General features: G+C 34.2%; 1 protein-coding gene across 12 annotated transcripts in view; it reads right to left on the bottom strand.

The window, feature by feature from the left end:
• CEP170 (centrosomal protein 170) overlaps positions 1–14,611 on the bottom strand; it is a 147,064-nt gene that overhangs the window by 27,615 nt on the left and 104,838 nt on the right. For all 12 annotated transcript variants that reach the window (XM_024740470.1, XM_024740472.1, XM_024740475.1 and 9 more), the window contains 3 exons: positions 10,777–10,926; positions 7,861–7,987; positions 3,882–5,714 (listed from right to left, as the gene is read on the bottom strand). In XM_024740470.1, coding sequence (XP_024596238.1) covers positions 3,882–5,714; positions 7,861–7,987; positions 10,777–10,926 — 2,110 coding nt within the window. The remainder of the gene's footprint in view (positions 1–3,881; positions 5,715–7,860; positions 7,988–10,776; positions 10,927–14,611) is intronic.

Raw genomic sequence — 14,611 nt, 5'->3', positions numbered from 1 at the left:
CACAAAAAAAAAAAAAAAAAAAAAAAAAAATACATCCTAGACTTCTCACAGAATGACTGTTTTTGTGATATTTTTTTTACCAGTGCTGAAAATTTTTTTTAGTTTTTTCTTGAATTTCATCCTGTTTAGGTAAAATCATTTAGAGAATCAAATGTAATTTTATATCATTAGGCTTATTTCATACATTGGTACTAATAAGGCATTTCAGATAAATCCTTAAATTGGAAATTTGTATTGAAGGTATCTGAAATGCCAATCTCTAAGAAGCTTCTTGGGTTGATGAAGTGCTAGAAAGCACACATAATAAAATGAGAAAAAGTTCTAAGATGGGCTTAATTAATTTTGTAGCTAACCTGAAAATTATTTTAGTTACATTAGTTAAAAAGACTTATTTTAGTTATAAAATTATGCAACACTCCCTCTTGTGGAAGTAATAAACTACTACATTCACTAAGAAAACATCCTATCTATGATGTATAAATAATTTAAAAAGGGAAAAAGAGTTATTAGGATAATTTATCTGTGACTGTTTTGATTTCTTTTACTGCTAACCAAAACTCTGTTGACATCAAAACACATCCACATCTACAGATGTAACAAATACATTTCAGAAAACAAACACTGAATCTTCATACTTGTATCAGAATATTTTTGTGGGAAATTAAGCCACAAACACGTTTTACATGTATATTTATAAGCAAGTAGCAATGAGACCATTTGAGGGAAAAAATCCCTGACAGTGTTCTGTATTGGTCTTTGACCTGAGAAAAAATAACTCAAGTCATGCATGTCCAACTTTTAACTCCTACCATCTATAAATTTTGAGGATTAGAATAAAAGTGGGAAAGCAAACGGTCTAAAAAAATTCTAAGGATGTTAACATGATTTTTAAAAATTTTAGAATGTGTACTTAAAACATAATGAAAACCAACTGCTTTATTTTGATAATTCAGGGTGCTAAATTTTAAATGTATCGTATGAAAATAAATCTGGATATTTTAATATAACTTCATACTGAAGGATCATTGTAGAAATTTTCGTGGTGTGGGGGGAACTGAACTCCTAAAAACAAATTACATCAGAATTAAAGAAGCATAAAAGAAACCTTACTCCTAATTTTGCTAAATCCGAGATTTCCATGCTTCTATTTTTATCACATATATTTCTTTGAAAAGCTTTTTTTTAACATAGGTTAAAATACAGAATTTGAAGCTTTATAGAATTGTTTTTACATATGACAATTTGGACATCACAGGCTCTAAGTTCAGACATTTCTAAGACCTTTGAAGTTTATAGTGTGAATAGCAACACTGACAAGTATGGTTTCACATTCTTTTAAATCATATTTCAAAAGCTATGAATTTTTATTTTCTTTTTCCATTCAAGATTTATAATTATATTAAGTAGAAGTATCATAATATCAAAGATACCTCAATTAGGAAAATCAAAAAAGTATGTTTTAATTTTTACTACCTACCACATGTAACTATATTTTAGTATGTTACCCTGACTGAAAGACCCCGGTCATTGTCCTAGATAGGATATAAAACTGTAAATGGGCACCTTGAGAGAATCTGAATATATAATCCTGGATCACAATGTGGCTTCACGCTCAATAAGGTGGAAAAGAGAACATGAACTTGGTAAAACATCATAATTACAAAGATTATGGTGAACAATACCAAAATCTTTATACTGTATATTGGCCTTATATATATTCATGATAATCAATAGAGTCCAGCTGTCCTCTGGAAGCTTGCACACAAGTAGAGACTATTTCTCAGAGCTAGACTGGCTGTGGTCGAAAAAGCAATAGGTTGGGAATTAAAAGCTTTGGATTCTCAACCTGTTCTTGCTATATATATCTATGTGACCAGGTCAGGTTATTCCATCTCTTGGCCTTAGTTCCCTAAACTGAATAACCCTTCGAACTATAAAATTCCATGACTCTAATTATTTAATATACTGCTAGTAAGTATGGAGAAGGCCAAGATCACATACCTCAGTTTGCCCTAGGAAATTTCATTAAGCAATACAGGTACTTTTTGGACACAGAAAGATGTTTATGAAGTTCTGCATTCAAAGAAGCAGAAAACAAAATATATCTTTAAAGATATATATATATATGGCATCTTATAGCTGTTTCTTAGACTTGCTGAAGTAATCATATTTGGTTTGCATCTCAAATAAGCCCCTCTGGTAAACACTGAGGAATAAAATCAGATCACTCATGTGTTAGAGCTAGATAACTAGTACCGAAGGAAGAGTTACCAAGAGTTTCATGCTACTTGGTAACATATAACTTATGTCACAGCTTATGTTAAGACAGGAGAATACTTAAACATTTTTATGAACTTAAATAGACATGAGGTGAAGAAACAAGCAATGTGGCAGAAGAAATCTGCTAAGAGTACACACCATAGAATGCAGCACAAAGGAACTGTGAACTGAAGAAGCAGAGCCACATGGAACAACAGATAACAACACTGGGGAAACATAAATCAAGTGAGAGCACTTTTAAAATACTTGGCAACAAACCCATGAACCACCAACCAAAGCCTGAAGTGTAGAGACAAGGAGGACAACAGTAATAAGGGAAATGTCATCTATTCTTTTGGAATTCAAGACTGTATGCTATCTATCTTCAGCTTACACCCATGATGATCATCACCACCTCACCCACAGACCAGGAGAGAGATGGAATGTGAATGGAGTGGAGAAAAGCAGCAGTGAGGAGGAGAGAGGAGGAACAAAAAATGAAAAAAATAACACTTGCAAAGTACCACTAGTTTTGGGTCTTGTAGGCTATATCGTGATATAAGTCAAAATTAAAAAAAAAAAAAAAAAAAAAAAAAAAAGATTGCACACCAACTTTCCCTTTACTCTTCACTCAAGACTTAGGGCTCACTTAGATGACTGATGGAAATGAATCTTCAAGTCTTTTAACAGCTGGTTTCCCCTCAACTGTCCTTTTCAGCCACACCCACATATGAAGCTGATTATAAAGTAATGAGACCATCTTTACAGGACACACACCAATATCTGTCTTAGTACTCTTTGATCACATATGTATTCTCACTGGCTATGGCTTTGAATATGAAGTATATAAACAGACAAATATGCCAGAAGCAGTTAAATCTGGTGGGAAGAAAGTAGCTTTTGTAATTATTACAATCAATGACAGCTAATTACTGCCACTAGTTAAACGATATAACGGCACCTTATGAGATAATGCTCATAACCAGTTAAATTTCTATAGCCCAGTTTCGCCCACATGCTTAGTGACTGTCTCTCAAATCCATCTTCTTTCACTGCAATAAATTAAGGATCAGTTTTCATCTGCCCCAACCATAAACAGATTTAACTTAAAAAAATACAAGATGTTTCAAAATAAATAGGAAAAAAGGATAAAACTGATTATTTCATTTAGCTCTGAAAGGGGTAAATAAAGGGTATACTGCTTTTCTTCAGACTCTTAGAATTATGTGAAGATGTTTAAAAGTTAAACATGTTTTTAGAAGCACAATATTAATTTTTATTAATTTCTATTGTATAAACTAGATAATAATTCCTAATCTAACTTTGACACACAAATCCAGATACCTCACCAACTAGACAATTAAATTCCAAATCGGTTCAATATACTTCTAATTTTGAAATCACTATTTTGTACCAGGACATTAATTGGAAGTGTGTATAACTTCTGAATTTTCCATTTACTAAGCTAAATAAAGTAATTTTTATAGGAACAAACCCCTCTACAGCATGACCTTTCTGCTGAAAATTTTGGGACTCAACACTAATATTTAATTTTTTTAAAAAGGAGTCCCAAAACATAAAAGAAATATGCTAATATTATAAAAAGTCTGGATCCAATTTACCTGAAGGAGAGCCATGTGTTGAGGTCATACTTTTGACCTTGGAGTCAGATAGTCGAGAGATACTGTTAGCTCTAATTCTAGGAGAAAATTTATCTGAAGGTACTAATCTGGCTCCACTTCTAATGATGGCTTCTGCGGTCCGTGAAGAGGCACTGCTTCTAGAGATTGTTGCTTCAGAGTCACTGCGAGCTGATAATGAGCCAAGCCTTGTTCTACGAGGCTGAGCTAACAAATCAATCCTAGAAATGTTACGCCTTCCTGTGGGAGGTTTCGACGTCGAACTTGTCGTGGACACTTCAGAAGCCACAGATGCTTTGTCAGCATCGGCAAGTTCACTGTCTGAAGCTTCACCAAGTCGGGCTCTGCGCAAGAGGGAAGTCCTGGTGGGTCGTGGCCTTGGGAGAGTGGTTGATTTACTGGATGAGCCAGGTGCTCCAGGAGAAGTCTTGGATTTAGTTACTTTACTTCCTTCCAGTTTGGAACGTGCATGCTCATCCGTTGAGGTAAGTGGAGTCCTTCCATGAGATTTACAAGAGTAAGTTTCCTGATCAGATGACATAACATCAGAGATGGCTGAATGAGGTACACTAGAGGTTTGGTCATCATCTGTTAAATCTACTGAAGGCTGCCTTATTCTTCCACTGGACTGCACAAATTTACGACCCTCTGCCCTAGAACCTACATCTGTGGAACGACTTTTTGTTTTCTTTTCAATTTTCTCCCTAGCACCTGAAGATGATGACTTTGTAACGTCTTTGGAAGGAGAACCTGTGGAACACCTATCTTTATAGAGACTAGTGAAACTCTTTCGCTTTTGGGTTGACTTTCTTTCAGTCTCTCCAGTAACCAGACTGATTGTACTAGCTGTGTCCACATCAGATTCCGGTGAAATGGAGTTGTCTCTGTTATAACTGGGAGTATCTGGGCCTTCATCAGTTTTATTATCTTCACGCAGTTTAGCTTCTAGAAAAGCCATTACTGCTTCTGTGTCTTTTAGAATAAGGGTCGTGTCCAAACTAGAATCAGTATCCATAGAATCACTTCTTTCTCGTATTCTGCTGGCAGTTGTTAATGCTAAAGAGGATGTAGATGAAGCCTGTTTATTTATATGGGGAATAAGTTCTATGGGTATGTTGGGGCTAGGTTTTTCTATAGTGAAGCTTCCTTGCCGCACTAATGACTTGGAGGATTCCTTCTTGTCTCCTCCTTTTGAAGTCTGACTTTTCAGAATTTCCTCAGCTTTTCTTCGCTTACCCTCATTTTGTATCACTCTTTCTCCTTTGCTTGTAGAAAGTCCTGGAATTTTTTCTTGAGGTTGTGACTCCTGTTTGAAAGGTTCCTCCCTACATCTATCTATCTGACCTGAAATATTTTTTGAAGAAGATAATTTAGTAGGTGTCCACTGTGCCTGTTCCTTTTGTTCTTGTTGCTGGATTTTAGCTAATGTTTGCTTTACAAAAGAAGCTTCCTTATCATTTTCACTTTTCTCCTTCCCAGAATAAGAGCTGCCTAAGTGAAGCAGGGTTTTATTATCTCCACCACTTTTAAGAGTCTCACCATTTACTGCCCTGTTCATTTTACTCAGGGCTCTCTCAGCATCCTGTTTATCTTTCTGGTATACCTGTGTAGGTGCTTCTTTCTCCTGAAGTTCGGTGTCTTGCTTTTCTCCTATCTCTGACCTCTGGGCTATAACCTTTGTTCTGGAGCTCTCAAGAGACTTTTCTTCGTTTGGAAGCTGGGGAAGGGTTCGTCTCTTTCTCTCTCCCTGACTAGCCAAGGAAGTTGCTGAGCCAGTACTTCTCACTGAAAGGCCAGATTCACTGATATCTGTATCTATAAAATAAAACAACAAATAAGGAACTTATTGGGGCAAACGAGTATCATATTACCTTAGATTCTGAAGTTAAGAAATGGCTTAAGTATAAAGTAAAACTTTGAATAAATAAGCCAACATTGTGACAGTGTAGTTTAAAAAGAAAATACAATGCCAAAATGCACAAATAGGTAGATTACTAATAGGAGAGTCAAGAAAGCAAATTGTATGAGATGAAAATCAGGGTCATCTGATCTTAAACCTACATCTGTTGCTCTCTTTTTTCTCTTAATGTGTTTTATGGCAGAGAAGTTTACTGTGTTCATTCTTGCTTTTGTGACTTGTCCCATCTGTGAAGTTTCACTCACAAAAAATGGACTCTACGCAGGGTACATAGAATTGCAAAAATAATGACTAATAAACACTGTTTATTTGTTATACTTTGAATTACATAGTAAAGAATAATAACATACCTGGTTTTTAATAAGCATTATTATCTACTGAAATAATGACAAGTTTGGATTTCCTAAGTAAAATAGAAAATGTAGAATTTTAACAAGTTTTTCTAAAAAAAAATTCAAAGCTCATTGAAAGATTTTTAAAAATTGTAAGAACAGAAAAAGGTGACAGGACCTGCCATAATTTTACAAACTGAGGTATTTTAAAATTATGATCTTCTGGTATATTAAAGCCTCAAACTGAGAAGCCAATGAGAAAATATATAACTTTGATGTTTCCATGTGAGAGACTTTGAGAATACTACTTAAGGAGGACTTTCCTGACTGCTTATAAATGGAATGTATTTCTGAGAAAAGGGATCTTTTTAGGGAAATATAAATTAACATATAAAGCATTTAAATCTTTCAGGGATAAGTGGGAAAAAGATACTAGATATAGCTTCTATGGGTCTTTTCTTCCCTTTATAATTCTAAAATTTTAGCATTTAAATTGCATAGCAATACTATGGTTTTAATGTAGGAAAACTGATGTAACTTTAATTCAGCAATTAATCATGTTATTTGGTTATGTCTTATCTCCTTAGTGCTACTTGAAGCACTAAACTGTAATAGCTATTTTATCATTTTGTATTTTTCTAGGATTTCTCACACTGTCCTGGCTCCTAACACACACTCAATGAATATTTGACGAGAACATTTTAGATTACAAGTAGATTTATCAGCTTATCTAAGTAAGTCCATTTAGAACATGAAACAGAAATGAAATAATGAAGGCCAAGTACTATTAATTTTTATAACAAGTATAAAATTTTGCTTTCCCCAGCTAATAATAATTTTATAATGATTCTTTTGTAAATTTGCCTAGCCTCTCTGTTTTGTTTCCCAAACAGTAATCAGTTTATGTGAACCAAGCTGCAAATTACTGTCTTTCCAAAGGTTTTTGGTAATATTAAAAATTACTTCTAGCTTCTGTGATAAATTATAGAGCTTTTCTAGTACACTGATGTGTACCTTGCTCAAATACTTGCTGACTAATGTTTACAAAATTCCTAAACAGATTTCTGGGTGCCACAAGTCAAAGACAAAACAAATTTCTATTTCCATTTCCAATAATACAACTAATAACACAGGTAAAAAGCCACATACAAATTCTCCTTGAGAGTTTTATTTTTAATTAAGAACGTAATTAACTGAATCTAATAACAAAATCATAAGAGGCATATAATTTTGTGTTTTTTTAAAGAACCTTTATATTTCAGTTCACAGAAATAATAAAAAGGTAATAAAAATCATATTACATAGGTTTGCAAATGATGTATTAAGTAAATTAAATACATATTAAGTAAATTCTTTTTCATTGAACCTATGGTATAAAGTGGCATTTAAATATTTGTTGTGTTAATGAATGGGATAGTTTGGAACTGTGTTAGTCTTATTTTAAAATTTTCATTTATATATATGTTGTATATATATAAATTTGTGTGAGTATGTATATATATGCTTCATCTACAAATTATCTCTTTATCTTCAGTTAGGGTTATATTTTGATGATATCTGCATTTTTATTGAAAATAAAATCTATATACAGTATGAGCATGAGACTATGTGAATATGTTTATTTAGGTTTAATTTATGTCTTACTATATAGATTTGGCTTATAGTATTTTAAAAATTGATGTATGATTCACAAAAAAAAGAAAGAAAATACCATTCTCTAAAGAAACAGGTACAGACAACTCCATTATCCTTTCTTCTTGATCATGCCTTGTATGATTGGCAGCCAAACTAGCCCACTGTGAAACCCAACGCTTGTTTCCAGATGAAGATGTGCCTTCCTAAAGGAGAGAAAGAAGAGAATGCAATGACCTAGTCTGGTCAAATCCGATTCTCGTGTTCAGAGAATTCCATTTAGTCATTAAATTCCATTTAACCTATCATACAAAGCAATATTTAAACTTCACATTGATATATTATCATGTACTAAATTTCCTCATATATAAATTGAAGATTTTCTAGGCACCTCTTTTAACTACATTATTACTGTGAATGTAGTATAATATTCTGTACTTATTAAGTACTAACAATGGTACTAAAATAAACTCTTAAGAGCTTAAAAATTTACTGCTACTAAATAAACTCAGGTGTACTACAATAGCTTTGTGGCTACCACAGTGAAGTTAATTCTACTCCATTCTACAGAACAGAGAGTTTAAAGACCTATTTCTAAGTTGTCCTCCAGCCCTCTAAATGTTTCCATGAATCAGATTGGTTCCAGAGTCTCAAGGAGTATTAAATCTCCCAGGTCATGTCTTCAGGGATTTCAAAAACAAACGCAAAGCTTTAGGCTTCTTTCTACGACACTTTAGTACTTCCAGAAGAAGACAGAAATGACTCAACCTTTAAGGATTTTTGTATAACCAGTCTGAACCTAGACCTGCCCCTGGCTACATCTATCCTTAAGGCAAGTACTTAGTCAACTGTGAAATCGAATTTAATTCATGATAGGCTTCCACAGACTTATGGATGTATACTGGTAATTCTTAAGATTAGGTCAATCTAGGCATTTAATATGGAAGATCTAGGAGTGTAGAAAAAATGTTTCCTCACTGAAAGTTTAAGCCAATGCTTAGTATTGAACCTGTAATGACAACTAAGGAATGGAAAGCTCTGACCAAATTTTATTCTGAATTATTCAAAACAATATTAAAAGTGTCAAATGACAGGCTAGAAACTGATAAATATTTCATACAGACTATGTACTATAGGATTTCAAGAATAATAGATTAAAATAGTAAGTTGTACACATAGTGACATACATACAGTGAAGCCTAAGGGTACCAAAATCTGCTGAATCTTTGAATTTCCTCCAAGGTTTCATGGGGGCTGCTCACAGTTCTGAGACTGAAGGAAGTACCAGTACAAATCATGCTAGGAATACCCACAACAGGGTGGGTTTCAAAGACACACATTTATGTAGACTCATTCGTGCAGATTGTTCTAATGCCTTGTTTAGGTGACTCCTTCAAAGGCAGGTACATACTCAGGCTATATATAAATTTACTTGGCATGGGCTGAGGGGACAGAGAGGAGAAGAGGAAGTCCTACAAGTTCACAATCACCAGCACCCTTTACAGATTAATCAGAATACTAAAACACTGCTTCAAGTAAGTATCGCTCGCTTTCAATAATTACGCATCTCGTAAAACAGAAATCAAAATAAAAATTCTCTAAGATGAAGGAGGAAAAAAGAATACTAAAATACAGTAACTGTTTTGACAGTTTTCAGGAAATAGCAGGCCATAAAGGAAAAATGTTTACATTAATAAGCAAATATATATGTGTATTTAGTTGTCTATAAAGAATACTTACATTTCTCACAAATACAATACCTCATTTATATTTTATTTTATTTATATCTTAAGGTTTTATTTTATTTATATTCAACATTTATTTACTACTTGTATATTTTAAATTAACTCATTTCCTGAAAGGCAATATATGAATAAGAGAATGAGTTAAGAAATCAAGTCTCCTTGAGGTTCAAATTCTGGCTCCACAAGGTACTAGTTTTAAGACACTGACCAAATTAATTTCTACATACTTCAGTTTCATTATTTGTAAAATGGTACGCAGAAAGCGTCCACTGAATGTTAGATCTTGTTAGTTGAATAAATTATAATTAATTAATAATTCTCAGTTATATACATTTTTTAACACTTCTTTCCGACATATCAGTGTAGAATGAAATTCTAATATTTCTGTTAAGGGAATAAACATTTGTTGACTGCATAAATCTCAGACAATTATGATGCTGGGTACTTTCCAGGCTTCATATCCTTCCCTGTAAATAGGTGTTATCAAAAATGCCCTTTGTATAGATGAGAAAACTGAAGATGAGAGAGGGGAAATGACTGACTCAAAGGTATTCTGTTAAATGTGGCAGTTCTGGGATTTGCACTCAGGTCCTAGAAGCTCTACTATACTATACTGACTCCAAAACTGCCTTAACCAAGCCACCCTTAATTAATTTCACATTATTCTAGTTACATCCTGGGCTGCACTACAAGGGCACTTATTTAGGTTTATAAGTTATATATATCAGGCACTACCATACACGTTTCCTGGCATGACAGATCTTTCCATTCCAAATACATGACCTCCTAGAAAGTATATGCAGTGTAAATTTTTTTTGTCTTATCTCATAATGTCAATTAGTGAGCATATAGCTCATTAATTGCTTACTGAAATTTAACATTTTCACTCACTGACAAAAGCATATTAATTTAAAGTATTTTACAAGAGGATATATCAATTGTTTATAATAATATACAGTTGACCCTTGAACAAAGGTGGGGGGGGTGGGGGGAATAAGGGCTCCAGCCCTCTATGTAGTCAAATATCCATGTATAACTTTGCAGTTGGCCCTCTGTGTCCATGGTCCCCAATCTGTGGATTCAACCAACCATGGATCATGTACTACCATAGTATGTACCTAGTGAAAAAAAATCTGTGTGTGAGTGGAGCTGCGCAGTTCAAACCCGTGTTGTTCAAGGGTCAGCTGTACTTACAAATGATAAAAATTTACATTTTGTGCGTGTAAAAAATATGAGAAAGATGTGTATACCTCTGAGCTGTGAAATCCAGGTGTACTCAGTGGTTTTCTTTCTTCCATTACTACTGCAGCAGAATTGAGAGCCCAATCTTTTACCAGATCTTTATGTTTTTCTTTGATAACAGGCCTATTATAATCTTGATTGTCATCTACTCCAAATACCTAGGAGGAGAAAATTACTTTATAAATGAGAAGTCTGAGTACCAGATTAATATGAGTATTATCAGTAACTTCAGAGGCAAATAATATTTCAAGTTAATTTCATAGGTAACTTCAATAATGAGGGAAACTTGTTTAATGATAGGGTAACATCCAATAGGAGTAATAGCTAGAGAAAAAACAGGGCAGTGACAGCTTATGTAAATGTCCTTTTTAAACATTTAGCAAAATGTACTATTTGATAATAAGTAAGAGATATTCAGGATATTACATTTGCTTTGTTAAAAGATGTTAATAATATTAAGCATTACAATAATGCCAAGAGTTAGGAAAGAGTACCACACCACTTCAGCTTGTTTTCAGCTTGTCTCTTTGCTGTTATTTATTTATTTTTTTTTTGCGGTATGCAGGCCTCTCACTGTTGTGGCCTCTCCCGTTGCGGAGCACAGGCTCTGGACGCGCAGGCTCAACGGTCATGGCTCACGGGCCCAGCCGCTCCGCAGCATGTGGGATCTTCCTGGACTGGGGCAGGACCTGTGTCCCCTGCATTGGCAGGCGGACTCTCAACCACTGCGCCACGAGGGAGGCCCTCTTTGCTGTTATTTTTGAGGAGCATGTTGGAAGCTTAAAGGTATGGCTGATTTTATCTGTTCCTTCCCTAACAGATGCTTAACATTTACATATATGAGTTAAATTTATACATATAGTTTTCTAAGGTCATAAGTAACAGATTTTAACATATGATCTTTGTATAGAATATACCATAATTCTCAAACTTTGTATAGAATATAACATAATTTTTTAAACTTAAAGGCCTTTGTCTGAAATGCAGATTCCTGAGTCTGTTCACACAGATCAGCATTTTCAATAAGAAGGCTGTCTATGGTCAACACTTCTGAAATATTCTAAACACAGAGACCAACAATCAATCATGTGCCTTTAAGGGCAGTTACCTGAGTCTTACTTATTTATTGGCACATAATAGCCCCTGAATAGACTGGGAAAAGGTTATAACTAAATAAACGTTAACATTCTGTTTTACTATTAAGCCTACTTTGTTCCCAGTGCTTATTATTTACAGGTAATAGTTGTGGCTCTAATTATCACAATAAAGAATAATAACGTGTTTCAATTAGCACTTTGTAGAAAGGATCTTTAGAACATAACCAAAGAGCCTTCATTTTCCACCAAAAAGGGAAAAACCCTTAGGTTAGACTGTTTTCCAGAAACCTTTTTAATGATACAGTATACCAGCTGATAAATTCTGAAGTCCACATTTAGTAAAGCAGATACCAAATTTTCAAATTCACTAAACTTGGAAATGTTACCACTAGATGGCATTACTTAATATTTAATTCAAATATAACTGTATAGTTTTCAGGAATTACAACTTAATATTCTGTTGAACCACTCAATATTTTAAATTATCTTTGCTTTAAGAGCAAATTGTGTATTATTAACTTTAAATCAAATACAAATTTTAATAATATATGGAAGCACAGTGTACAGAAGGAAAAAAACAATCCTGCTTCATTTTGCTAAACAGCAGAATTAGTAAGTTTAACAAGAACAGCAATAAAACCTGCGAAGTATACCTTTCCATGTGCTCTGCCTTCAACCCCACTTATAAAGAAAGAAATTAGAACTAAGTTACCTGACTAACTTAAAATAAAATTTAAAAATTATTTCTAACTCAAGTCACTGAACTCCACATTTACTGAAGTTTATTTCCTTATTTGTATAATTACTAGAAAAAAAATTATAGTTCAAGTTTGGGAGTAAAAGACAAAAATAACCATATGTGATTACTTGCATGTTGTATCTCTCTGGCATGTTAATTTACAAATTACCTTCAGTTAATTTCTGATTTGATGATATTTAATTCTAATAATGGACTTCCAAAACTTGATTTCCTCAAATATCTAAGCACCAGCAGTTTCAAATATATTAAATCTCTCCAAATCGCTTCTGACACTATTTTGAAACAATAACAAATGACCCACACACAGAGAACTAATGTTTTTAGGGAAGGGGACTGAAGTTGTACAGAGAGAGTACTCAGATGACTTTCTACAGATTCCTCTTAAAACATCAGAGATAGCTGTGCATATATATCTGTCAGAGAAGTAGCAATTTATTTTCCAAGCAAGTGAAAGGGCCTGAAGTACTGCTGTATGAGCAAAAAAACCTTCAAAGTTCATACCCGTATTTTTGATAGTGTTTTGAAAAATTAGTAATAGTTATAACTAGCTCAGCTTGAAATCCAAACTGTCATTTTTGTGTCTAGGTACAAAAAATCCACAACTTTCGTGTGAAAACAAAGACAGAAACAGCTATACTGTCTATGTACTTTGAAGCTATAATACATACTTTCCATACCTAAAAAAGTACATATAATCTGACATGCAATATAATGCTTAAACAGAACTTAAGAGCTCCTCAAAGCAGACACCAAGTTTGCTAGATCTTCTCATCTTTTCATTCTAGATTTTGTCCCTAGGTGATTCCACCCATATCCAAGGCATCACTTAAATCACCAACTGTAGACAGCTGCTCACCTATCTGTACTTTCTCCTCCTAGATGGCTCAAGGGTATTTCAAATACAGTATACTAACCCAGGCTCATGAATCTCTTCTCTTCCCCACTCTGACCAGGGCTCAGTTAAACCCCCTAACCTGATAGAGTACAAAATCAGGTGTCCCTCACTCAACTAGGAACTTTTTTAGGCTAGAAGTCTAAACTGAGGAAGGGAGAGAGATCAGGTATCTGTCCAGCTTTTATGCTTCCACTTTAAGTAGTACCCTCCTCCCCAAGTTTGTCAGTTAGTTTTTAATTCTTCTGAACGGCATGGGGAGGAAGGAGGAGTGATATGGGAACAGGAAATTTCTTCTTGAACTTATATTCTCTGAGCTCTCTGGGACTGGCAGTTTAAAGATAACTTAAATATTTATCTTAGGGGTTGGGAGTGGCTTTCATGTGCTCTCTCCTATAGTTCCCATGATCCAGGTGGATGCATCTCTATATGGGGGAGTGACCTGTGACCCTCCCCACAGCCTCTAGGTTTAGGGTAAGAAGACAGAATTATGGAACATGTTCTCAATCTTTTCTTTTGAATATGTGTATGTGATAATCTGGCATCTCACTTTGGGATTTCACATCTATATCTCATTGACTACTTTAAACAATTTTAACAACCTGTTACTGAGACATAGTACTTGTTATTTGTAGGCTACTGGGCTCACCACCATAGGGCATTTAATATATATATAATATAGATATAACTCATTCCTTGCTCTCGAGGAGTTTAGTCCAAAACAGGATCTTAGAAAAAAAAAAAGAGAACGTCACCTGAACCTTGCAGGGGTATTTTGCAGTTAAAACAATATTTCTATAAGAACCAGACAATATTCTTAGATTTTAGTTTTAAATGTAAAGAAACTAAACATTCTTCAGATGATAAAGGCTAGTATATACAACACAAACCAAGCCTATGAAAAGTTTGCCCTTGGTTTTTCACTAGCATATTACCATTAACGGCATTTTTGTTTAAAAGTTCAGACTATACTAAAAATGTCCACCGTTTCTAATTCTGAAATTGGAGGTTGGGGAAGGGGGAATAATGGTATTATCAAACCGAAGAACACAGGATTAACTTTCATGGGGGTAAATATTCCACCTACTGAATAC

The sequence above is a fragment of the Neophocaena asiaeorientalis genome, unplaced genomic scaffold, assembly GCF_003031525.2.
Source record: "Neophocaena asiaeorientalis asiaeorientalis breed wild unplaced genomic scaffold, Neophocaena_asiaeorientalis_V1.1 scaffold291, whole genome shotgun sequence".
NCBI lineage: Eukaryota > Metazoa > Chordata > Mammalia > Artiodactyla > Phocoenidae > Neophocaena > Neophocaena asiaeorientalis.
The sequence above is the reverse complement of the archived record's forward strand: the minus strand, read 5'-3'. Positions and strand labels throughout refer to the sequence as shown.